The 24,404-nt window shown below is 45.7% G+C and overlaps 1 protein-coding gene across 1 annotated transcript in view; it reads right to left on the reverse strand.

Moving 5' to 3' along the window:
- Nucleotides 1–24,404, reverse strand: part of ARHGAP31 (Rho GTPase activating protein 31) — a 109,241-nt gene continuing 84,837 nt past the window's right edge. The window contains exons 8-12 of the mRNA XM_065876489.1: nucleotides 22,792–22,916; nucleotides 16,409–16,471; nucleotides 13,976–14,548; nucleotides 6,869–7,146; nucleotides 1–3,724 (exon numbers count right to left, since the gene is read on the reverse strand). Of these exons, the coding sequence (XP_065732561.1) occupies nucleotides 1,286–3,724; nucleotides 6,869–7,146; nucleotides 13,976–14,548; nucleotides 16,409–16,471; nucleotides 22,792–22,916 (3,478 nt within the window). The 3' untranslated portion in view covers nucleotides 1–1,285. The remainder of the gene's footprint in view (nucleotides 3,725–6,868; nucleotides 7,147–13,975; nucleotides 14,549–16,408; nucleotides 16,472–22,791; nucleotides 22,917–24,404) is intronic.

Genomic DNA, 24,404 nt, shown 5'->3' on the forward strand with positions numbered 1-24,404 from the left:
AAATAACTGAAATAAAATCAGATTGGTTTATTGCTTCTGCTTGCATATAGACAGAAGAAGAGCAAATCTGAGTGCCTGGGGTCGGTGCTGGATGAAGGGAATTATGGAAGGGGGAGGGGTGTCTCAAATCTGCTCTTGACCAATGGAGGGGGAGGGAGGAAGGAAGGTGCCCACTGGCTAAAATGAAATACATTTTCAAGAAGGGCAGCTCTCACCAAGCGGGAGTGATGGCCACCCTGCAAGGGTTCTTCCCGCTCCTCCTAGGGCTCCCCGCTTATCCTCTCTGGTACTCTGGTCCCAGCCTAGTGTGGAAGGAGAGTGAAACTGAGCTAGAGGTGTTTTCTGTGAAAGTCCCACCAATTTATTAAACACTTAATGTTTGGAGGGTAATTCTGCTTATGTGTGAGGCTTTCCTCTTTGATGACAATCTGTTCGTGAACTCTGATATTGGAAGGAGAGCAGATCACTATCTCATACTAAATGAAGATTTAGCACATTTCATTGAGGTAACCCTCAGCTCAGCCCCCCACCCTGCCCAACTACTGGATTTATAAATCACAGGGCAGGATCATGGCAGCTGGAGTCCCAAATTAATAAAAGCCAGAGCCGGAAAGTCTTCTTGGATTGTGCCAGTCTCAGAGTTTGCTCTTGAGTATAGATTCTGATTTTCTATGCTGGTATATGGAGCCATCTGGGATAGATCTGCAGGGATTCCAGGGAAAGCACGGCTATATTCACCCACTTGGATGTCTAAGTGTACGTTAGTTTGCATTTCCAAACCTGCTTCTACTCTGGATAGTACACTTTTACAAAGCTTATCAGAAAACTGGTCTAAAAGAACACATGCTTTAAAGAGCATTAAAAAGCATGAAGTAAATAGGAGGCCTTCAAACCTCAATAGCAACATTTTCCAACACAGGCAAAGGATTTTCTTTCAAAAGACATCACATCCAGCTCTCAACAGTACTAGATAATGGCAATGGGGGAGTGATGCAACTTATAAGCCCCAAATATCACTGGAGGCCAGCATTTCATCCTTTTCCCTAACCTGACTTTTCCCTGCCTGCTCAAATAGGCTTATTTAAATGTCATCTCTTGGTCCTTCCCTTGACCTCTCTCCTGGCAAATGGCCTAATTAATAAATGGTCAAAAGGCTGAAGAAAGAGAAGAGGCCAAAATAAGCCCGAATTTGGATAACCTCTGCCTGGAATAAAGGCAAGTTGCCTCTGTAATAACTTCCAGATGAATCATGACATTTTCTCAGACACCAGCAGGTGAACTGATGTCATTCTATTTGCCTCCCACTTCTGCCATCCAGAATCACTGATCTCCGCTGGGGCTGGTAAAAACAGCTTGTTGAGGTCTCCAGTCTCTGGCCATTCTTAGGGATGGTCATTTTATTCCTAAGTGTAACCCCTTCTGGTGTGACCCATGTGTTTTCTGCCAACTCCCCACAAAGAAGGCCAGGGGAAATTGTCTGGGTGGGACTTCTGATAGGGGACAGCAGGACCTTGGAATCTGTCACTGTAGATGAGGGGGGCGGGTGGTCCATGATGGGGAAAGGAGGACTGAATAAGATTAGGCTCTGAGGTCTTCCTGGTCTTGACCTGTGGAAAGGCTTAGAACCCCCTGATGGTCGCTCTATTTTTGAAGAAAGAAGGTTGTCCCCAGATGGTTCTGTCTCTGATGTGCGCTTTCTACATTGCACTACTGCATCCTGAGTGGAGAGCAGGTTAACTAACCCTGGTTCTGGAGAAAGGGTGGATCCCTCGCACATGCAAGATGCAGTGGCATCCACTGGCAAGGACTCAATGGCTCCTGTATCTTGCTTTGGTTTCTCTTCCTTTGGGCTTTCCAAGGAGGAGAGAGAAGCATCTTGGGCAAGTTTCTGAGAGGTTCCACCAGTTGAGCCGGGTTCCTCTTGGTTCCTCTCCAGGGGCTGAGCCCCACTCTCCTCTGAGCTCTGAGAGGGCAGGGGCTGTGGGATCTGGGTGTACTGAATCTTGGGTGGAATGACTGGGACTGCCCTGGCCTGGCACATTTTGACCATGAAGGAGGTTCTCACAGCTGACACACTCACAGGAGCTGAGTTACGGCGGCCCGTCAGGGCATGAGCAACAATGTCCAGGTCCTGAGAGTCCTGGGAGTAAACCCTCCAGGGGTCTACTTTACAGTGAGATGAGGTCATCCATGTGATCTTTGGGTCTCCTGGCTCAGAGAGCTGCATTCCAGGTGAACCAAATGAGGCCATATTCTCAAACCGGAAGAGGTCAGTGATGGGAATGGCAGAGTCCAAGTTGAGAGAAGAAGGCCTATTTTTCCCCTTTAGGGGCCCACATTCAGTGCTCTTCAGCTGTAACTTTGGGGGATGCTCTCCAGGTGAGGTGCTGTCTTGCACACCCGGTGAATTCTCCTTGCTGTTTTCTGGCCCAGGATCACTGCCTTGCTCAATTTGAGGGTTGTGTGGCCCCAGGTGTGTCCCCAGTTCCTTTCCCTCTGCTAGACTGACAGGGCTGGATTCTGCTGATTTGGGCTGCAAACCACCTGGTCCCTTCTGGTTGTGAGGAACCTCTGTCCTTTTCAGGCCAGAGAACTCGTGAAAGGACCTCATGGCTTTCTCATCCCATCCAGTAATCTCGCTCCTGGGTGCCAAGGGCTGCAGAGGGTTGGAATTCCTCTCTGCTTCAAGATTAGCACAGCTGCTGGAGGAGGAACCCTCAAGAGTCCACTGGCTCTTAACCGTGGTTTTGCCATCTAGAGAATGGCTCTGGCGAAGGCTGGGCCTGTGGGAAAGCCGCTTCTCCAATCGGTGGCCCTGGGGGCCCTGCATCTGGGCCTCTTGTACATCTTTAAGGGTGGGTGAGTGCAGGGGACTTGTCACCCACTGGGGCTCCTCCCAGGGCTCCACCATCTCCAGACCATGCTGGGCAATGTCTGTCACAGTGTCATCTTCATCACAGTCTGAAGGCTCCTGTACTAAGTGGGCTACATCCTCCTCTCCTTGTGGAGAAATCTCAACCTCCCTGGTTGGGCTTGGAAAGCTAGAGCCTTTGCCCTCAGAAGCAGCATTCTTTGAATTTTGCTTTTCACTTTGTTCTGAAGAGGCCTCCTCTCCCTGACAAAGACTGGGAATCCCAGGGCTGCCTTTGGACTTCAGCTGATCTATATACGGGTTTGTTCTCAAATTCCCAGATGAGTCTTCTCTCTCAGGGCCACCGTTCAATAGCTGGACTGGAGGCGCCTCCTCCAAAGGAGTTGGAGGAGGAGGAGAAACAGGCAGGAGCAGAGGAGACAGATTCCCTGGGCCCCCCACCTCCGCTGCTGCTTGTGGAGGAGACTTCTCAAATGGAACCATTTCCAGAGGAGTCAGGCTGGCAGGGTCTGGGCGCTGGCCCTTTTCAGGCTCGGATCTATGGAGGATGCTGGTTGTCTCCGACTTCCCTCTATTGGCTGCTGCGGAAGTGCCCTGTGTGCTCTGATTGGTTGGATCCTTAGTCCACTCCTCCAGAGGGGCGGAAACTGGAGCTGGGGTGGAGCCACAAGGCAGGCTCCCAGGAGGCTCCGGGGAAGCAAAAGGCCCTGGACTAGACTCAAGAATAGGCTGAGTCGCGCCGGTCTTTAGAGCAGGTGGTGGCAAGGAGGAGAGTTCCTCCTCAGATTCAATAATTTTCAGCTCTTGTTGAATCTCAGGCCAGATCAGGGCGTTGGCCAGATCATCTTCATCCTGAAAAACATCAAGAAACTGATTACTTAGAACCAAAGACTCTCTCGGCGCGGACATCCGCACTGTTTCCCAGGGAGAGTCTAGGGACTGGAGCAGTGCCTGGCGGCGCTAACCTCAGCACACAAAGGATACAGCGTTAGTAATAACTGTGTCTGTTTATTCATGCTTACCGTGTGCCATGACATCATTAACTGTATTTTCTTAATTTCCCCAAGAACCGTAAAAGAGAACTACTACTGTAATTACTCCCATTTTAGAGATGAGGAGAACTGTGTTCAAATAGATTAAACATTTTACCAAAGCCACACAGCAGCAGACCAAGACTGAATTCCAGCTCAGTCTGCCCCAGAACATAAGCACTTAATCCCTGTGCACTGTTGCCCTAATAAAACAAACCAACCCCTGATCTCATATAACCTCAGGTTGACCCGATGGCTCACAAGAATGAGAGTCTCCCAGTGGAATGAAATGGTAACTCTTGTCCTGACACCTGCTTTCCAAATAAATAAAAATAGCTTTCCCCTCTTATTACCAAAGAAATACATACTCCACATGGAAAAAAAGATTTGATACATATGAAAAGAAAAAAGGATGAAAAATAGCAAAATGATATACCCCTAATTCCCCACAGATAACCACTGTTAACTGAGATGGGTGCTTCCTGCGCCATCTTATTTGTTGTCCTCGTCTCCCCTCAAGTCCAGCTTCTCTCTGTCCTCCTCGGCTCCTCCCTTTCCCTACACAAAGCCCACAGCTGCAGAAAGGAAAGGGATGAAGGGAGGCCTGGTCAGGGCCAGGGAAGCAAATTTCAGTTCCTTTTGCTTCTTATCTCAAGGCCTAATTCTGTCCCGAGGAGAAGCAGTTTGGGGAGGCATTTCTATCCTGAGGGGCGGACGGCCCTTCTGGGAAGTCTGACATGCTACCCACCTGACATCACTTCTCCCCTGGCTCTGATCACATGTCATTTCACATTACAGTTAATTGGACGCTTGTCTTATCTTTCCCAATGGACTGTGAGTTCCTCCATCAGGAACTGTGTTCATCCATCTTTGATTCCTCAAGGCCAAATGATGCCTGGTATACTGTGAGTAACTGCTCAATAAGGGGTCTGTGAATTTGAGTGGGTTCATTGTTTTCTTTTATTTTCTTCTGATAACTGTCCGGGAGTAGGATTACTTGGTCAGAAGGCAGGGGTATTTTTGAGATCTAATTCTACTATACTGCATTTATCTGTGTACATTTCTGTTTTGCCTACTAGACTGTGCCCTCCTTCAGGTCAGTGGCATCTCTTTACTCTCTGCAGCTCCTACATTATTGATCTCTTACTAAGAAACAATACATTTAAATGAATAAATGAACATCTAAACTCCCCTCCACCCCCAGTCTGCCACTTCAGTTAAGTGGACCATAGTGCATGTTTCGCTCAGATCAGAAACTCATGGGTTGTCCTTGATTCTTCTTTCTCCCTCAGTCCTTATCCAATCCTTCACCAAGTCCTATTCACTTGACCTTCCAAATAGCTCTGAAAGCCTTCCATTTCTATCCGCGGTTCCCCCACTCTAGTCTAAGCCACCATCTTTTCTCCCCTGATCTGCCACAGACTAGCCTTCTAATTGCCATCCCTGCCTCCTGTCTTGCCGTTCTCCAAGCCATTCTCCTCACAGAATAGAGTGGCCTTTAAAAGATAAAATTCGGAGCAAATGAGAAGAGTTTCCTTTGCCCTTAGGTTAAGCTCCAAATCCCTTCCAAGCAACCCTGCCTGACGTGGCTCCTGCTTTGCTCTGAGCCTCACTTTCTCTAGTCCACATTCCCGTTCTCCAGCCTTGTTCTTATTCCTTGAATGTTTCGTGCTCTTTCCCATTTCAAATTCATGGCACATCTTACGCTTTCTGCCTGAGAGTCTCTCCCTTCCTACTCTGCTCCCTACCGCTTTCTCCTAGCTAAGTTCTCAATCTAAATATCTATTCTTCAGAGAAGCCTTCCCTGACCCTTGTGACCCCCCCTCCCTCTGACTAGGTTGCATCCCCCTGTTATATGCTCCCACAGAACTCATACTTCCATATCACCCTAGAGAAGACTTGGTTAATGACCTTTCACCTACTAAGCTGTCAGCTCCAAGAAGACAGTGATGGTGACCGTCTTGTACACTGCAGTGATCCCAGTGCTCATCAGAGTGTCTGACACAAAATAGGCGTTTAACACGTTTTTAAATGAATGAATGAATTGCCGCTTTTACTTGTTTCCATGAATCCAGCCTGGTTCTCCTTCTAGCATTAACTTCATCTGCTTCTCAAAGCAATGTCATTCATACTTGATCCCTCCCCAGATTCAATCCCCATAATACTCTTTGCAACCTTCTCCTTCTATAAATACAAACACACCTTACAGGAACCCTTATTCAGCCCTCCGGAGGCCACTGTGGTGTGCCTGCACTGCCCTAACTCCCAGTCCACAAGCCTTTTGTGCGTGTCCCAGAAACCAAGTTCCTGGAAGCAAGTTAAAAGGCAAAGTTTTCTTTTCCCCTTTGGCACACTCCTCCAGGTCACAGAGCTATTTCTCAAATGTAAGACTCCTCCCTGGATGTCCCTGGAAAACCTCCTCACGACTTCATCTTGAGCAAGGATATCCCCCCCGCAAAAGACCTTGGAGAATCCCACCTCTAAAAAGTGGAAAAGGTTTAGTACGCTCTGGCATCATGTTTTAAGTTCTCCAGAGCCATAGGAGGAAGGAGTAGATCCTGAAAATCTTACAGAAGATTTTTACAAATAAACATAGACAACTGTCCATCCAGGATGTCTGGAAGAAGAGAGCTGGCCCCCATGAATGGTCATCACGTTTGGGACCAGGACACGAGAAGCAGGTTTTGCACTGCTTCCGGGATTGAATGTCATTACATTCCCAGGACATGTTACTGGTTTATGGTGACTTCAGGTCAGAAATATTTATAGAGTTGATTCGGTCCTAGGGAATCTGAGCTGGATGGTTACTTCGTATCACCATAGGATCCCTGACAAGTTCACTGCAAAAAAATCCCAGACCTGATTAGAAGGCTGTGCCGTAAAGTCCCCTTGGCAGAAACTGGTTCTTCACACAAACAACAGCAACAAAAAACTTTAGCTGGACCAGGCAGTGAGTCCACCTTACCATCTCATGGAGAAACACTGCTTCACCTCTGGCCCCAGGGCTCTCCTGCAGAGCGCTGGATTCCACCTGGCCAGTCTCTCCACCCTCCTCCACCGCCTTCTCTGCATCCAACTTCTTCTCTAATTCACTTGAATGTCGAGAGCCTAGGGAGTGTTCTGAGGTTTTCTTCTCCGGTTGGCCGCCTGGCTCCTGGGGAAGGCCTTTGCTGCATTCCAGTGCTCTCACTGCATCTGGTCCTGGCTTAATATTCTCAAGAGCTGCCTTCTTAGGTAAAGATGCTGCAATGAGGATGAGAGTTATCAGTGGAAGGAGACTCCATTCAAGAGAGGCCGTTCCCCGCACAGTCTTTGTCCCAGACTCGTTCTGTGTCAATGGATGGAGGGAATTCTCCCAGCTCACTGCTCCCTCACATTCTTTACCCTTTCCTCCTACCAATGATCTGTCCTCTGATCCCAGAGTCTCAGACTGTTGGAGATGGGAGGGACCTTGAAGATCATCTAGTCCAGTGGTTTTCGATTGGCAACCGTTTGCCCCTCCCCTCTCCAGGGGACATTTGGCAATGTCTGGAGACACTTTTGGCTCTCACAACCGGGTGGGGGGGAGTGGCTACGAGCATCTAGCAGGTAGAAGCCAGGAATGCTTCTAAATATGCTACAAAGCATAAGACCGCCCCCCACAAGGATTACCCAGTCCAAAATGTCAATAGTATTGAGGTTGAGAAAGCTGGCGCTAATCCAATCTTTTGCCTCTTGCCTAAGGTCACAGAAACCTGTGATTTACACCAAGCTACAAAGATGTATTATGATTGCAGCTTCCCATGTGACTCTTCCCAGGGGTGATCTGCACATCAGTTTGGATATATCTTTATATCTAAAGTGAGTAAGCGCTGATCTTAAACATCTACCAAGACACTAGAGAGGGAGGCAGACTTCATGTTTGGCCCCTACTGCCTTGCCTGAAGAAGGTCCTATTTCACTGTATAAGGCTGTTTCCACAATGTAGACTCAGTACTTAGCACAGTGCTTGTTACATAGCAGATCCTCAGTGATATTATTATTGTTTGCATTGGAATTAACGAAACCTGAGTTCAAATGCTAGTTTTTCAGTGAATCTTGTAACCTTGATACAATGGCATAATAATATATAATAATATATTACAGGGCTGTTGTGAGGATAAAGTAGATTAGAGAGGCAGAGCACTTAGTACAGTGTCAGACATACAGCAGAAGCTCAGAAAAGTTTACTGATTGAGAATGAACTCTTCTCATTGCCTCTAGTTATGCTGGTGACTTAAGGCCTCTGACCACAGTGCTGGCTTTAAAATCAGACCCAGGAGTAGCGTCCTGATGTCAGAACTAATAATGCTTCAGAACTGACAAAGTGTTATTTTCCTCTGCCCATCACTCAGCAGCCTTGTTTTTTGAAATTTAACTTAATTTTTGAATACGTAAAACAACTACAGAGTTGAAAAGTTAAAATTACATAAAAAAGTGGTCTCAGAAAAGTTTTGCTTTCATCGCTGTTGCTTCCATTCTGTTCCACACCCCCACTGTCTCCTATGGACAACCATTTTTACTAGTTTCTGGTCTATTCTGCCATAGTTCATTTTTGCATATATAAGCAGATACTTATACCATATATTTTTTAGTCCCCACCTTTATTACACAGATTATAGCCTGTGATTTATACTATTCCATGTTTTGCATTTTTTTTCACTTAAGAACATATCTTGAAATCTATGCCATATTAGTAATATAAGTGCGTTAACTGTTCTTTAGGATGTGGGCTAGTTTGAGTTCCCCTCAAAGTAGAGCCTGAGCCAAGGTCCTGGCAGCAGGTCGCTTATTCGAAAGGTGGTCCCAGGAAGCAGGAGTGAGGAGGTGAGACAGTGATGGAGGAAAAATCAATAAGTGGTTACCACAGTGAGCAACCAGAACTCAGTCCCTGGTGACCCTCTGAAGAACCAGGAGGAATGTGCCCCCTAGTTATTCCACCAAAGGGTGTATGGCTGGGGCATTAATCCCCTGACTCCCATCTCCTACTGGGTGAGAGCTGCCTCAGTTAACTCTCCATATACTTCTGGGCTTTCCTGAGCAAGGGCTGGGTGAGTTCCTCCCTTCAGAGAAAGCCCCGAGGCAGAAAACCAGAAACACAAGGCCGACACTTCAGATACAATGCCTTCCGTGTGCAAACTGTCCCCCGCAGATGAACTAGAGTTTGGGGAAATGGTGCCGGGCCCACAAAACTATGGACTCCATGGGACTCAACTGTGAGTGATGCACCTTAGTTATTCAATCCATCTCCTAACGGTGGACGTCTGGATTGTTTCCTGTTTTTTGCTATTACAAGTAATGCCGTGATGTGCATACACATTTTGTACTTGTGCAGCTATTTATTTAGAATAAATTCTTGGAAGTGAAACTTCTGGGTAAAAGGGTAATGCATCAGTGATTTTTTTAAAAATATTTTTTTCCCATTTTACTAAGAACTCTTAGTTGGATGTTTGCCAGTGTCTCTTTTTGTAAAGCTCAGGGTCTTCCATTCATTGACTGTGGACTCTTAAAGTGAGGACTGGAGGAAGGGTCTGCATGACATGTGAGCTTGTTCAGATCACTCACTGTCCTGCTCAAAGCCCTCCTCACTCTGGCTCAGCCACACATCCCCTCATCTCCACTCCCCTGCGTGACACTGAGCAGACCTGCTACCCCTGACAGGCCTTATACTCCCCTGCTCTGGTCCTCCCTGAGACTCGACTCTAACCCAGTCTTCAAGACGCTAACCTAATAACACCTCTTTTGGAGCCTCCCCAGACCACGCTCTCCTTCCCTCCGCTTCCTGCAGCACTCACTGTAATAACCCGTGCGGTGCCAAGCCATCAGGTTACCATTTTCTTTTCACTTGTATGTGGTGCCCATCCCCGGGTTAAGTTCCTCAGGACAGAGGCAGCATCTATGTCTAGAAACTATCTTCTAAGGGCCTAGGAGTCCAATATATATGGTTGCTGGATACTTGTAAGCTATAAAAGAGTCTCTGTAGCTCAGAACGGAAGGGCATTGTCAGGTTCCCAGCATGGGATGCTTTATGCATGAAGTGGGTGACCATGGAGACAGAGACTCCTAATGTCCCCTAGTATCCATTCTCTTCCTCATTTTGAAATAGAACCTTCCCTGCCGCTCAGGTTTCGCTAGGTACCTGGCCATCCAGCCAGCGATGCTTCTCAGCCTCCCTTGAAGGTCAGCATGGCCATGTGAGTTATGGCAGATGGGATGGAGGTGGAAGTGATGGGTGCAACCTCTGGGTCCACCCTTAAGTGGAAGCTGCTTGGGTGCCTCCCCTGACCCCCTTCCCACAGGCAGGAATGTGGTGGTGGGGGGTTGTTGCGCTCACTTTGACCACACAGGCAGGAACAACACCCCTGGGGACGGCTGAAGGAACCTGGGACCCCAGAGCATCTTCCCGAGCGCATCCACCTACCTCTGGTATGCAAGATAGAAATCAACTCCCATCTTGTTTGAGCCACTGTGTTTTGTTCTCTATGTGACAGCAGCTTGGCCTGTACCTTAACTAACAGAACCATGGGTTTATGAGATAGGCAAAACATATTTTTCTAGGTAGACTCCTGTTTCAGATGCACTAAAATATAACTATTTAAAAGAATTCTTTTGTACATTCTTCAGAAGAAGAATGAGGCAACTCCTAATATCTCTTAGAGTAATTCTGGAGTTAAGTTTAAATTAAAGTTAAATTTCTATGGTTACTCTGACCTCCCTCTAATAAGCATTTCTAGAAGGGGACCCAGAGAGTGTTAGTTGTAGCTTGTAAGTCAGCCCTTTCAGAAGGATCCAGTTAGTGGTCCTTTCCCCCCCCCGCCCCCCAACCCAAGAATGGAGGTTACCAAGACGTAGCCTTGAATCAGACAGAAGTCAGACAATTAATTATTATGACTAATTGAATAATCCTTTTTTTTTTTCATTCAAAGCGATCAATGATCTAACTTTCAACACTTTAGTTATAATGCAATACTTACTTGGTATCTCTTACTTTTTGGGTTGTACTGGAATTTTGCCTAGTTTAGCCAAAAGGAGAAGAATGGGTTTGAGCAGAGTGACTAAAAATTTAAATCAGGTAACCTGGAAAATTGTCTTTAATTCTGTTTCTTTTATCTATTGCTACCGTACAAAAGAAAGAAAAAATAATTTATTAAGGAAGGTGAAGTTCTTCATTTGGAATAATTATGGAAGAAGATAAGTAACCTACGTGAACCTAATTCCATCAGAGAGAAAGGTGAGGGGCCCTTCGCTGTCGCTGAAACTTTTGGCATCTCCCTCTGGCCATTGGTCCTAGATCCACGTGGCTGCCTCCTACAGGGTCCCTTGTTCTGCCCTGGCTGCTACTAATCACAGTCAGGGAAGCAGACTGGAGTCTCCATCAGTGTCTTTCCAAGACCAATTTGATACAGACTGGGTATTCTGAATTACCGAGAGAAGGAAGGAGAGAGGGAAAAAAAGTAACAGACTGTCTGCCAAAGACCCCTTGGGGCCTGGGGACCCTCTCTTTTGGAAAGGACAGCCAATCACATAAAAGCCTTTGGAAACACTTTTTTCCTCAAAGGCTGCGCTTCCTCTTCTAACCCTCACTCTGTTCCACCCACAGCAGCCCATGGAGCATTCTCCAGACAGGGCATCACTTAATTCCCCTAGGTTTTTGGTCCTCTTGTGCCCCATCCTGAAGGGAAGGGGGAGGGGAAAGGGACTGATGTTCACTGAGCATCTTCTGAGGACCACACCCTGAGCAGGCATTTCATGAATATTTTCCCATGCGGACCTCATCCCAGCCCTTGAGATAGGAGCCATCCCTGCTTTGCAGAAGAGAAACAGGCTCGGAGATATCAACCAGCTGTCACACTGCCCCAAAATGGTGAAGCTCGGATCTGAATCTGCCCAGCTGGGGTCCAAAATCTATACACAACAGTCAGCACCTCTCAGCCCATAATGCCCTTTTCCGTCTTTTCTGCATTCAGAAGTCCTACCCATTTATGAAGGCCCAAATGTCACCACTTCTGAGAAGTGTTCCTGGAATCCTCCTGAGAGGGCTGCTTCTTTTAGATGCCACTGAAGTCCCTTCTGAACACCCCTTTCATGATACTTTGGGTACTTACACTCTCCCTCATTCAAAAAGCCCAAAGGAGCACATATCCAGACAAAACTCTAATTCAAAAAGATACACACACCCCTACGTTCACAGCAGCACTATTTACAATAGCCAAGACATGGAAACAACCTAAAAGTCCATCGACAGATGAATGGATAAAGAAGATGTGGTACATATATACAATGGAATACTACTCGGCCATAAAAAAACACAAAATAATGCCATTTGCAGCAACGTGGATGCAACTAGAGATTGTCATACTAAGTGAAGGAAGTCAGAAAGAGAAAGACAAATACCATATGATATCACTTATATGTGGAATCTAAAATATGACACAAATGAACTTATCTACAAAACAGAAACAGACTCACAGACACAGAGAACAGACTTGGGGTGGCCAAGGGGGAGGGGTTGGGGGAGGGATGGAGCGGGAGCTTAGGTTTAGTAGATGTAAGCTATGATATATAGGATGGATAACAACAAGGGCCTACTGTATAGCACAGAGAACTATATTCAATTTCCTATGATAAACCAAATGGAAAAGAATATAAAAAAAGAATGTGTGTGTGTATATATATGTGTATAACTGAATCACTTTGCTGTACAGCAGAAATTAACACAACATCGTAAATGAACTATACTTAAAAAAAAAAAAAAAAGCCCAAGGGGCGTGTTAGGCTACTTCCACAAGCTGACCCTGTGCTGCAGGTGGGTGCAGAGTTTCAGTTTCCCTTCCTAGTTTGGAGCTTGCTGGGGGAAGGGACTGCATCTTAACAATCGTTTTAACTCTACAGCCCATAGCAAACACGTCAGGGATCATGGCAGAATGCTTAAAAGCATGGATTTTTAAAAATCTGGATTAAAATCCTGGCTTTTACACTTCCTTGCTATGAGTCCTCGGGCAAGTTAACAGATTCCTCTCTAAGCAAATGGGGATAATAGTAACTACCTGTACCTCATGGAGTTGTGGTGAGAAGAAATGCGATAATACATGTAGAACACTTAGGACACTGCCTGACACCATGATAGGTGATCAGAAAAAGCTAGCTTATATTAATTTTTATTTTTGTGTATGGTGTTGGGGTGTGTTCTAATTTCATTCTTTTTTACATGTAGCTGTCTAGTTTTCCCAGCACCACTTATTGAAGAGACTGTCTTTCTCCATTGTATATTCTTGCCTCCTTTGTCATAGATTAGGTGACTATAGGTGTGTGCGTTTAGCTAATATTAATTGAAATAGAAATATTCTTAAACCACAATGAGCATTTATTGGTTTGTCTGTCAGCCATCCTCTCCTCTGAGGTTCTCATTACTTCCCTTTTGTGTGGCTCACAGTTGGTTGTTGGTTCTCACTCCAGAGACGGCCCAGGGACTCTCGCTTGGCCAATCTTAGAATCCTATTAGTCTGCCAACAGTGACTGGTCCCAGGCTGGGCATGTGACCCAAGCAGGCCCAAACACAGAGTCCTCCCTGTGTGTGTTTTTTTTAAAGGAAATTGGGAGGAGGATGCTCTTCCTCACCGCTAGGGTCGCTATAGCCACGTTCTCTGCAGATGTGAGGTAGAAATGTGGGATGGGTGGATTGTGTCTGGAAGAGTTGAATCCCCAGTTCCAGCTCTGCATTCCATTCCATGAGCTTTCCCTCCTGCCTTACATTTACTGAGTACTTCCTGTGTATTAGACCCTGTTCTGATAGCTTTACATCTATTAACTAATTTAATATTCACAACTTAATACTAACATTATCCCTATTGTACAGATCAAGAAGCTGAAGCATGGAGTGGTTATGTTAACTTGCTGGAGATGGTACAGCAAAATGGCTGAGCCTATACTTGTACCAGGCAGTCTGGCTCCAGAGCCCGCAGTCTTAACGGCTTCACTACATTGCCTTGCAAACTCTGTTTAAGTCTGGTCTTTCCTCTCTTGCAATGGAAAGAGACCCTCTCCTTTACTTTACCTGTAGAAGTCTCAACTCCCAGTGGCTTCTCTTCAGGCCAATCTCCACTCTCTGAGCCCTGGAAAGAAAACTCTTCCAGGCTGGAAAGAGACTGTAGCTCCTTTGGGGGGGTTCTGCATGGGGTGCTGTTGGTGCTGATGACGGCTGACACGCGGAGTGGCACGGACACAGCAAAGGGCTTGGAGATGTTCAGGGCCTTGCGCTGGTGACGGGGAGAGGGCTCCATCTGGAAGAGGCTGCTGGTAAAGACAGATTTGCTGGGGCTGTCGTTTGAGGTGTAGAACATACCCAGCATCTTCGGGGCTGTTTGCTCGCTCTCAGGATCCTCGATGGGTCGGAACACCTTCAGCTGCTCAGGCGGGGCCCGGGCCTGAGCGCCCTGCAGCTGGCTTCGGTCACTGCTCACGTCAAAGCCCCCCTCGGCCCCCGCCGGCATCCCCTCCTGGCCCCATTCGCCCTCTTGCTTGCTGAGGTCACATGAGCTGCCAGTGCTAGTCGAGTGCATTTTCGCTGCTGGAATGAAAAATCCACCAGTGGTGACTGTTCGATTGAAATTTCCTTTGGTTTCTTTCCCTAGTGAAAAAGCAAACAAACGTGGTCAGCAGCCCGAGCACACACATCACTGAGCAGCCTTCCAGTAAGGGCAGGCACACAACACTTGAATATTGGAAAGGCATAGCACGATAATAAGGGCATAGCTATCCTAATAAAGACAGGTACATAACATTTGGTTGACAAGAGGAAACATCTCCCTATGTGCACAGAATCTTGTCATAATGCCCTGATAGAACCACTTTGTTGTATCATATGTATCTGTTTTAAACTTTGCAGGTAGAGCAGTTTCCAAAAGACAGACACTGCTGAAATTGCTAAACAGACCAGTCATCCACCAAGCATTAAATGTAGATCATGAAAAAATAAAAAGAAGGTGGGAGATGACAGAATGATGTTTGCTCAGAGTGAATATAAAAAGGCCAAAATAACAGAATCTTGTTTCATTTTAAAACTTTAAAACTTATTGTTTTAAGTCTTCTCTGGCAGATGGACCCAAACAGGGGTTTGATTTCCCAGCAAGGAAACAAATGCTGTTCTCAGCTAGACCTTTTTGCCTTTTCCCAGGCTTCCTCCTGCTGATTCAGAGGATGAGAAACTAGAAATGTAAATTAACTAAATGTTAGAAAGCACAGTTGTGAGGAGTGAGTTCCTGACTGACTTAGAAGTGAAGGCAAAGAAGAGAAAAAAATCTGTGTGAAATAAATAAGCTGGGAGACAACAACTGAATTGCCAGGGATCTGGAAAATAATTCCCAACTAGGCACTAAGTGCTACATCTTAGGTAACATTAAGTTTAAAATTCTTAGGAACCACTCTGTAGGAGAAGTGTAATTATCTCCCTTAACACATGAGGAAACCGAGACTTGAGAGGTTAGATAACCTGTCCAATGCCCACGGAAGTGGTGACCTAGTTTTTAGTGTCTTTTTTGTTTTGTTTTTTTAGCTTTTGAAATATTAAACCCTGCCAAACTGGGCAAGAACTGCCTCCAAGAGGTTTCAAAACCAAGCAAATTGATGAATATAAAGGTGAGAAAATGCTAAAAGGATGGAGCCAGCTTAAAAAGATCTCATTGAATATTTTACAAGTTTAGTATTATTTTTTGAAAGTTGTTCTAAAGATTTTCTGTTTTGTTTCAGGCTGCCTCATTTATCAAAGAGCAACATACCTTGTATTAAAGGGATTCGAAAGTCATGGTACAGTCATGGGGGAGTTTAAGCAGTCTGCTGCTAGGGAAGCCCTGTGTATTGCCAGTTGTAGCGGTGCTTGTTGGCCGCTTAACAAAAACAGAAGCAAGGGCTACGGGCAAGTCAGCCCTTAAGGCTGGAGCTGTAAGAACTAACACGGTGAGGTGCCGCTTTGGTGATGGGTGTAACCTGGCATGCAACTGTATGTACATCTGCTCCAACCAGCAGTGTCCAGCTACGTGCCAGGCTGGTGCCTGTCAGTGTTTATTGATGAATGAAGGAATGAATGACTCTACCAACTCAAAATCATGACTTGACAAACACAATGAAGCTAATGCCTACGGAAACACCTAAATTCAAAACTCTTCTTTATGCCCCAGGGGGAGCCTCGTCTGCCTTAGTTTTCAGGTGTTGACCCTTTACCTGGCTCAGGATTGAATGCAAGGAGGCTGCTGTCTCCAGCTGTGGGGAGACAGGCTGGAGAAAGAGGCCTCGTGGAGTAGGGGAGGTTACTGCAAGGGCTGTGTGCGCCCCTTGAGTTCCGGAAAGTCAGGGAGGGATTTGGGCCTGGGGGATTGTGTGTGGCCATGACTGGAGCTGAGCAGGGTCTGCGGTTTAGGAAGGCAAGTCTGGTGTGGGAGCGCCAATCTCCCAGTTGTAATCGCCAGTTCCAGATCCAACTGAAAAATCTCACCTTCCACGGGCACTGAGCACAGCGAGTCCATGCTTTTAGCTGGTCGGATAGTAGCCTTTTCCACTAAGGACAAAAGAAGAAATATCCCTGATGAATGCTTGTTCAGAGAAAGTGTTTAGAACAATAGGTCAGGCTGTAAGTACAAAAAAGAAATTTCTTTAGGGAAGTTTTTCAAGTATTTATAATTTTCCCCTTTGGAAAACATTCCCCACTCCACCTTAGATGTTCCTACTTTCTTGGTGGGAGTGACCTTATAAAAATAGGGCATTTGTAGATCAAAGGTTTATTAACATTTTACAGATAAGGGTAAGTTACAATTTTGTCACGTAGCTATTAGCAAATGAGGAGTCCTGAACCCGATTTTATTGTACAGAAAAGACTCAAAGATTCATCCATGGAGTAGAATCCATGGGGCTCTAGGCAACCCCTCCTATTTGACTAGGCCAGAGAGCAGAATTCTTGGCTGCAGCCACATCGCTCAACACCCAGGAATTTGGTACAACAGGTGAGAGGGAGCCCAGGGGTACTTTTCTCCCTTTCTCCCATGTGTCACCTTTCTCTACGTGCAGCTCTGCTCCTTGATGTCTGCAGCCTGGTTGCTCCCCAATGCTCTCACCCACCAGCCTCACCCTGGAGCAGATCCCAACCAAACGAACCTTTTTTGAGCACCTGCTGTGTGCCTGGTGGATGCTATGCATCTTCGTTAAGCCACCCAAGTAGGTTTTCAGAAGATTATGGTTTAAATAAATAAAAACTTATTATTTCAGGCATAGGCTTAGGCACTTTCACAAACATCATCATGTCTTTTCAGGAAGGCTTCCAGGGCAAACTTGCTAGGAGGGGAGAGAGGGCAATTTAGAAGCTGACCGGGAGCCCCAGGACTTGTGGCTTTAAGGTAACTCTGGATCCAGGCAGATCTGGCTTTGAATCCCAATTCTCCCACTTTTGGGCTGTGTGACCTCAGAGAAGCAACTTACCTTTTTGAAACTTCAGTTTTTTGGCATGAAAAGGAGGAACAGTAGAGCTGTTGTGAGGATGAAATGAGTAGTGCATATAAAATAGGTTGCATTAACCTAGAATAGAGTAAATGCTCAAGAAGAAGTAACTATTGTTTATTGTTGTTGTTGATATTATTCAAGATAAACTAGGGCTCAGCAACAAGGGTAAACTCAGGAGACGGTTCTAAAAGAAGCACTCAGTGTTGGCCCTAACCCAAATCGTGCCCTGACTCACACTTGCTTTGTCCCTCTTTTAAAGATCCTTTTTTCCTTCTTGCTCCAAACCCTGCTCCTTCTGAGAGGCTCTGAATTAGCCCCTTGGCCTCCCAGGCTCTGGGCTTATCTCTGCCTGGGTCCCACTGGGCTCTGGAAGGACACAGCAACATTCACCCAAAGCCTTGGTGACACCAAGATGGCCTTCCATCTCCTTACTTCCAGAGGTAAGCCAGAATTCTCATTCTTGGAAGACTGACTATTCCCACAAGTTTACAAAATGACTTTTTTTTTTTTAACATCTTTATTGGAGTATAATTGCTTTACAATGGTGTGTTAGTTTCTGCTTTATAACAAAGTGAATCAGTTATACATATACATATGTTCCCATATCTCTTCCCTCTTGCGTCTCCCTCCCTATCCCACTCCTCTAGGTGGTCACAAAGCACCCAGCTGATCTCCCTGTGCTATGCGGCTGCTTCCCACTAGCTATCTATTACAAAACGACTTCTAAAACTGCCTGGCCAGCCTCCCTTCATTCGTGTATTCTTTTTTTTTGGCCGCACCATGCGGCTTGTGGGATCTCAGTTCTCTGACCAGGGACTGAACCCAGGCCATGGCAGTGAAAGTGCCGAATCCTAACCACTAGACCACCAGGGAACTCCCCGTTCGTGTATTCTGAGACAAGATTTTGCCTTTGTTTTCCAAGAGCTGCATTTCTTGGCCTTCCTCATGGGTTTCATGTATCACCCTTCAGGGGTAGTGACCAGGTGACACTGAGTGTCACGGAGGATGGGTAAGCGATCTGGTTGCAGGGCCATCAGTGTTCACCTTTCCTGCTGGACCCTGTTTCTGACAACACAGCTCCTTCTGGTCCTGGTGGCCACAGTAGCTGCTTTTGGCAACAGTCAAGAATTCCCTGGCTCCTTGTCTGGATAGAAACTAAGCAGCACTCAGACATCCTTGGCCTATGACTACACAATCGTCCTTGGTATTTTGAGGGGACTGGTTCCAGGACCACCACGGATACCAAAATCCATCTGTGCTCAAGATCCTTATGTAAATGGTGTACTGCAGTCGGCCTTCCCTATCCATAGGTCCTGCATTTGTGGATATGGAGGGCTAACTGTATTTAGATTATATTTTTCTGTCTGGCACCTTGGCCTCATGGAAATGCATCCACCAGTTTTCTTTGGGTCCTTGGGTTCCCCTCTCTTGGTTTATCTCTATGGCTTTATTTCCCTACTCAAAGGAGTTCACTCTGGAGGGTTCCCTGGAATCTTCCTGTTTGATAATATACAAATTCCAGTACACCAGTGTCTGGGAGACTCCAAAGTTTATGCATCTCCATTCAGTCAATACCCAAGTTTTTCTTATCCTTTAGTATTTCCTATTTCTGTTCCATTTTCTAAACATGGTTAAACATACCTTCACCTGCCCCCATACCAAAAAACACCCCCAATACTATATACATGGTGAATCAATTTTTAAAATGCTCTTAAATATGGAGTTTTAAAAAAAGATTTTTAAAATTATTTATCAATAAATATGTTAATCCACTGATTTCCTTTTTTCACACACATATTTCAGTGAATAGCAAGCCCACGTGCCATTTTACGGTGACCATGCTGGTGGGTTATGACCAGAAGGCTCCCCACTTCCTACCCCCCAATCTTTAGCTTCTAGGGATCCAGCAACACTCTTCTGGTGAAAAGCAGCCACTCGGGCAGTAGTCAAGGTCACAGAGAGCCACTTATATTGACGCTGATGGTTCTTTAATTTCACCCCTGAAATTCATCAAAATTTCACCCCTGAATTTCATCAAAATTCAGCCAGTTTGATGAACTATCTCTGATTAGCTTATTCATGAGATAGCAGTGGTTTTCAACACCGGCTGCATATCGGAATCACCTGGGGAGCTTTTTAGAAATTACCAGTACTCTGAGTTCACCACAGAACTCCTGAGGCAGAGCTGCTGTGGGTGTGGACCATACTCTATGGGTGATTCTGAGGTGCGGCCAAGCTGAGAAGCTGGCCAGGGACGTCCTGTGCATTCTGTGAGTTTACCATTGTTTGATCCAGCACCTGGGGCTTCTTCCTTTTGAAAACCACAAGGGGGTGGAAATCTTCATAAGTCAAGATCAAAGAAAATCATTTAATCTAATTTTACTCGATTGTTTTGTTCTATTTTTTTAAACTTTTTGTTACTTGGGGAACCTTTTTCATTGTGTCACTGATTCTGTAACTGAAGGGCTCTCTGATGTGCTTCAGCAAGTCTGTTATTAGAGCAGGGGTTTCCTGCCAGGTACTCCCCCTTAAATTCTTCTTTGAGAATCCTAATTTTTGATTTGTATCTGCTCGACCATACCTATAGCAACCTGCCCTCTTCACCTGGCCATCTTGCCATTTTGTGAAAGACGTTTTTCCCTATATAATGAATATTGTAGATGCCTACCCAGAATCCATTTCCCTTTCCCCTTCTCACAGAGCCCTGTACATCTTGGGTGCATCTCATTCCTCACACAGGGGTGTAATGCCATTCTTCATGCCAGTGATTGGTTCAGGAACCTAGGCCTAAGCCAATCAGCACAGGGCACTCCCGTAGCCATAGGGATTGACCCGTGTGACTCAGTGAAGGCTACTATTGTGGGGCGGAGGGAGGGGGGCAGACAGACTCTTAACTGGGGTTTCCAGGAAAGAAGGGTCCCTTTCCTTAGGAGCAAGCTACCAGAAATGATCTTCTTTCTCCTTCTGGATATAGTGAGAGTCAAAGGTAAAGCCTAGAACTATTGTAGCCACTTTGTGGAGGCAAAGGAAGCCAGTCTGGGGATAAAGCTGACCGACAGGGGAGGGCATAGCTGAGGAAAACGCGGAGAAATGGAGACAGAGCCACTGTACTAAACCACCCCTGAAGCCTTCCCTACATCTGGATGTCCCAATAAACTCCCTCCTTGCAGAAGGCAATTGAGTTGGATTTGTCATTAATTACAGCCTAAACCACTGTACTTGCTATACCCTGTGACATCCCTCATTATTCCAATAGGTCAATGTGACAATTTCTAACATCTGTGCTTTATGATCCTTGGAGTACAATTATCACTGGGCTTGAGGAAGGTCCTTAAAAATATTACCTCATTTTTTCCTATTGGCATTAGTTTTTCCTCCCAAATCTTTATTATTAAGAATTTCAGGGGCTTCCCTGGTGGCGCAGTGGTTGAGAGTCCACTTGCCGATGCAGGGGACACAGGTTCGTGCCCCGGTCTGGGAAGATCCCACGTGCCGCGGAGCCACTGGGCCCGTGAGCCATGGCCGCTGAGCCTGCACGTCTGGAGCCTGTGCACCGCAACGGGAGAGGCCACGGCAGTGAGAGGCCCGCGTACCGCAAAAAAAAAAAAAAAGAATTTCATACATTCAGAAAAGTTGAAGACCTCTAAACCTAGGTTGACATTTTGCCACATGTCTGCTGTATCTATCTCTTTTTATCTATCTATCTACCTACATAGATATGTTTTGCTGAATCATTTGAAAGTGAGTTTCAGTATTTTGACACTTCATCCTTAAATACTTCAGCTTCAGCATATGTCTCCTAAGAACCATCAGCACACTATGAGAATGTACCGTTCTTCAATATCATCTAAAATCCAATCTATTTGTCCCCCAAATTATCTTCTGTAGTCCTTTTTTTTTCAAACTAGTATTCAATCAAGTTTGCTCATTACATTTGTACATTTACCTTTTACTACTTGCTTTCATAACAATTGCCCTCATTTTTAAGCAATTATGCTTTCAATTTATAACACTAAATGTCTTTGTGGCAAATTTCTATGGCCTCCGCTTTCTGACACAATATTCAGCCGGACTGGTTATACTCCCCATTATATAGTGGTTCCCTCAGTTCCCTCCTGCATCATAGGTCCTAACCACTACTCACATATAATTCCCGCAGCATTCCTATTTAAAAATCATGACCCTCAGTAGTGTGCCACAACTACTGAGCCTGCGCTCTAGAGCCTGTGAGCCACAACTACTGAGCCCTTGTGCCACAGCTACTGAGCCTGCACTCTAGAGCCCGTGAGCCACAACTACTGAGCCCATGCACCACAACTACTGAAGCCCACGCACCTACAGCCAGTGCTCTGCAACAAGAGAAGCCACCTCAATGAGAAGCCTGCACACCGCAACGAAGAGTAGCCCCCGCTCAACACCACTAGAGAAAGCCCACGCAAGCAACAAAGACCCAATGCAGCCAAAAATAAATTAAATAATTAAAAAAATAAAAATCATGACCCTCACCCTGGGGGAAAAGGGACAGATCTTCCTTACAGTAGAGTTCAATTAATAAATGTAGAAGGAATGATGGAAATGGAGAATGACCATTTGGTAAACACCACAGTAATAACTGTTGCAGGCAAGGACCACTGATGGATGTTAAAATGCATGGATGAAAGTATGATGAAAAAAGGATATTTGCATAGTCTGAAAATATCTCCCACAAGATACTTATTAATTGCAAAGGAAAAAAATAGTAACTTTACAGGGACAAACCTTGTAGATAGCACTTTAACCAAGTGCTCAAAACTGACATCACCAACAATAAAATATTGACCTCATGTGCCCCCTGATATGACACATTGAGACATAACCTCAATCTAACCATGAGAAAACATCAGACAATCCCAATCTGAGGTATATTCTACAAAATAAATGGCCAAAACTCTTCCAGAGTGTCAAGGTCAGAAAGACTGAGGGACTGTCCTAGGTTGGAGGATTAAAGAGGCATGACATCTAAATGCAGTGTGGGTTCCTGGACTGGATCCTGGACCAGAAAAAGGACATCAGAGGGACAACTGGCCAAATATGAATAATGTCTGCAAATTATTTAATAGTATTATATTGATATTAATTTTTTGGTTTTGATCATTGTATTACAGTTATCTAACATGTTAACATTTGGGGGAGCTGTGTGAAGGGTCTACAGGTTCTCTGTGTACTATTTTTGCAAATTTCTTGTAAATCTAAAATTATTTTAAAAAACCAAAAAGACTCTTCAGTTAATTTATAAGTTTCTCTTTCAGGGTTAGTGAATTTGACATAATCAAAGCAAAGACTTAAGAAACAGAACTGAAATATATATATATATATCTTATAAACATAACTGCTATTGATTCTTACCTGAGAGCCTCTGTCCTCTCACAAATACACTCCCATTTCTACTCAGCTTTGATTTAGAGTCTGATCCAGAACGTCCCAGGTTAAATATTGACTTCCACTTCTTTGATTTACTGGAGAGCTTTCTTCTAAAGGAGCCAAGCCACAGGGGGTTAGTTTGCTAACTAGCTATTTCAGTGGGACTTTTAAACTAAGAAGGAATACCCCAAACATGTTCTTAGTTATGAACAGCTCTGACATATCAGGAAATTTCTCTCTAAAATCCAAGTTGAGCCTGACTCTCCCCTGTCTGGGGATGCCCATGATGACCAAGCTAGGTTTTCATGAGTCAGAGTGAAGGACCACATTCCCCAGAGGAAGGGACAAAGATGTGCTATTACAGGCAGGGGAGGGGGCAAACAGAGACAGGGGTCGGTGGCAGACTCAGAGGTCACAAGCAACCACAGTTCTGGGAATTCTGGTAAGCAGTTCAGTCCTGGGTTATCAAAGATACTTATTTTTTTACAGGAGTAAACACTAAAGGCCAGAGACCTCAGTCCTGTTATGCTCCTTGCACTGCAGCCACACTGCTTGAACACCCACAGGCGAGGAGGGGGCTGGGGTAGACTTTAGTGGACTGGAAAGGGGGTGGATGAGAAAGCAACTTAGAAGAGAGCCTGGCCTGGGAGAGTTGCAGGCTGCTGGGTGTGGTCAGCGGTCACTGCAGAGAAAGGCAGAGGGCAGTCACTGTGTTTCTGGCTTTGTCTCTCATTTCTCTGATGAAGCAGGGAAAGTTGAGTGCCAGACTGGGCCAGAGGGCCTGGTGCCACCAGGGTTCATCACAGAGGCCCTGCCTGGCTCTAGCCGGCCTTGCTATCAGACTTCATAAAGTTCCAGGATGAAACCCTGCAACCTGTGGGCCCCACAGAGGACCTTTTCTCTGCAGGGTTCTCAGAGAACATCCAGGTCTCAAGCACAGCATGATTTTACCGTCCCTCAGAGACAGATCTGCAGTGCTTAGTGGCTTCTATTGGATCTGGCCTGATGTTTTCAAGCACTAGGCCTTGGGGTGGATTTTACGTAATCGCATACCTTGAGGTACGGTATGAAGGCACAGAGAAAGTGAACTTGATTGTCCTTCAGAGGAAGTCTTCCTGACCCCTGAGTGGAAGTCTTATTCTCAGGGATTTAGGGGGGAGGGGCAGTGGGGATCAGTCTTTCAAAACAGAGAGAGAGAGAGAGAGAGAGAGAGAGAACCATCCATGCACTTCAGGAAGTAGAGGGGTTTCTCGCCAGGTGAGTTCCAGATACCCTTCTCAGAGCACACAGTGTGACAGGCGCCCCCTACCCCTGTGCAACGTGGCAGCACTCTTTCTCCCTCCCCAGGGGGAAACAGCCTCGCCATCGTAAGGAGGACGCTGATAAGAGGTCTGAGAGGTCTGTTTTCATACCTCCTTTCACTGACCAAACAGCAAGGCGGACACTCTCCAGTGAAAAGATTGCCTTTCGGCTCCTCTACCTACTGTCTGCCTAGGATTTCGGACCCCTGCTTCAGTCACTGCCTCCTTTTTACAGTGGGACATGGGGCTGGGAGAGGGATGTGTGGAGACCAGGGTTACCACAGAATAAGTGAGAAG

The sequence above is a fragment of the Phocoena phocoena genome, chromosome 4 (genome assembly GCF_963924675.1).
Source record: "Phocoena phocoena chromosome 4, mPhoPho1.1, whole genome shotgun sequence".
Taxonomy (NCBI): Eukaryota; Metazoa; Chordata; class Mammalia; order Artiodactyla; family Phocoenidae; genus Phocoena; species Phocoena phocoena.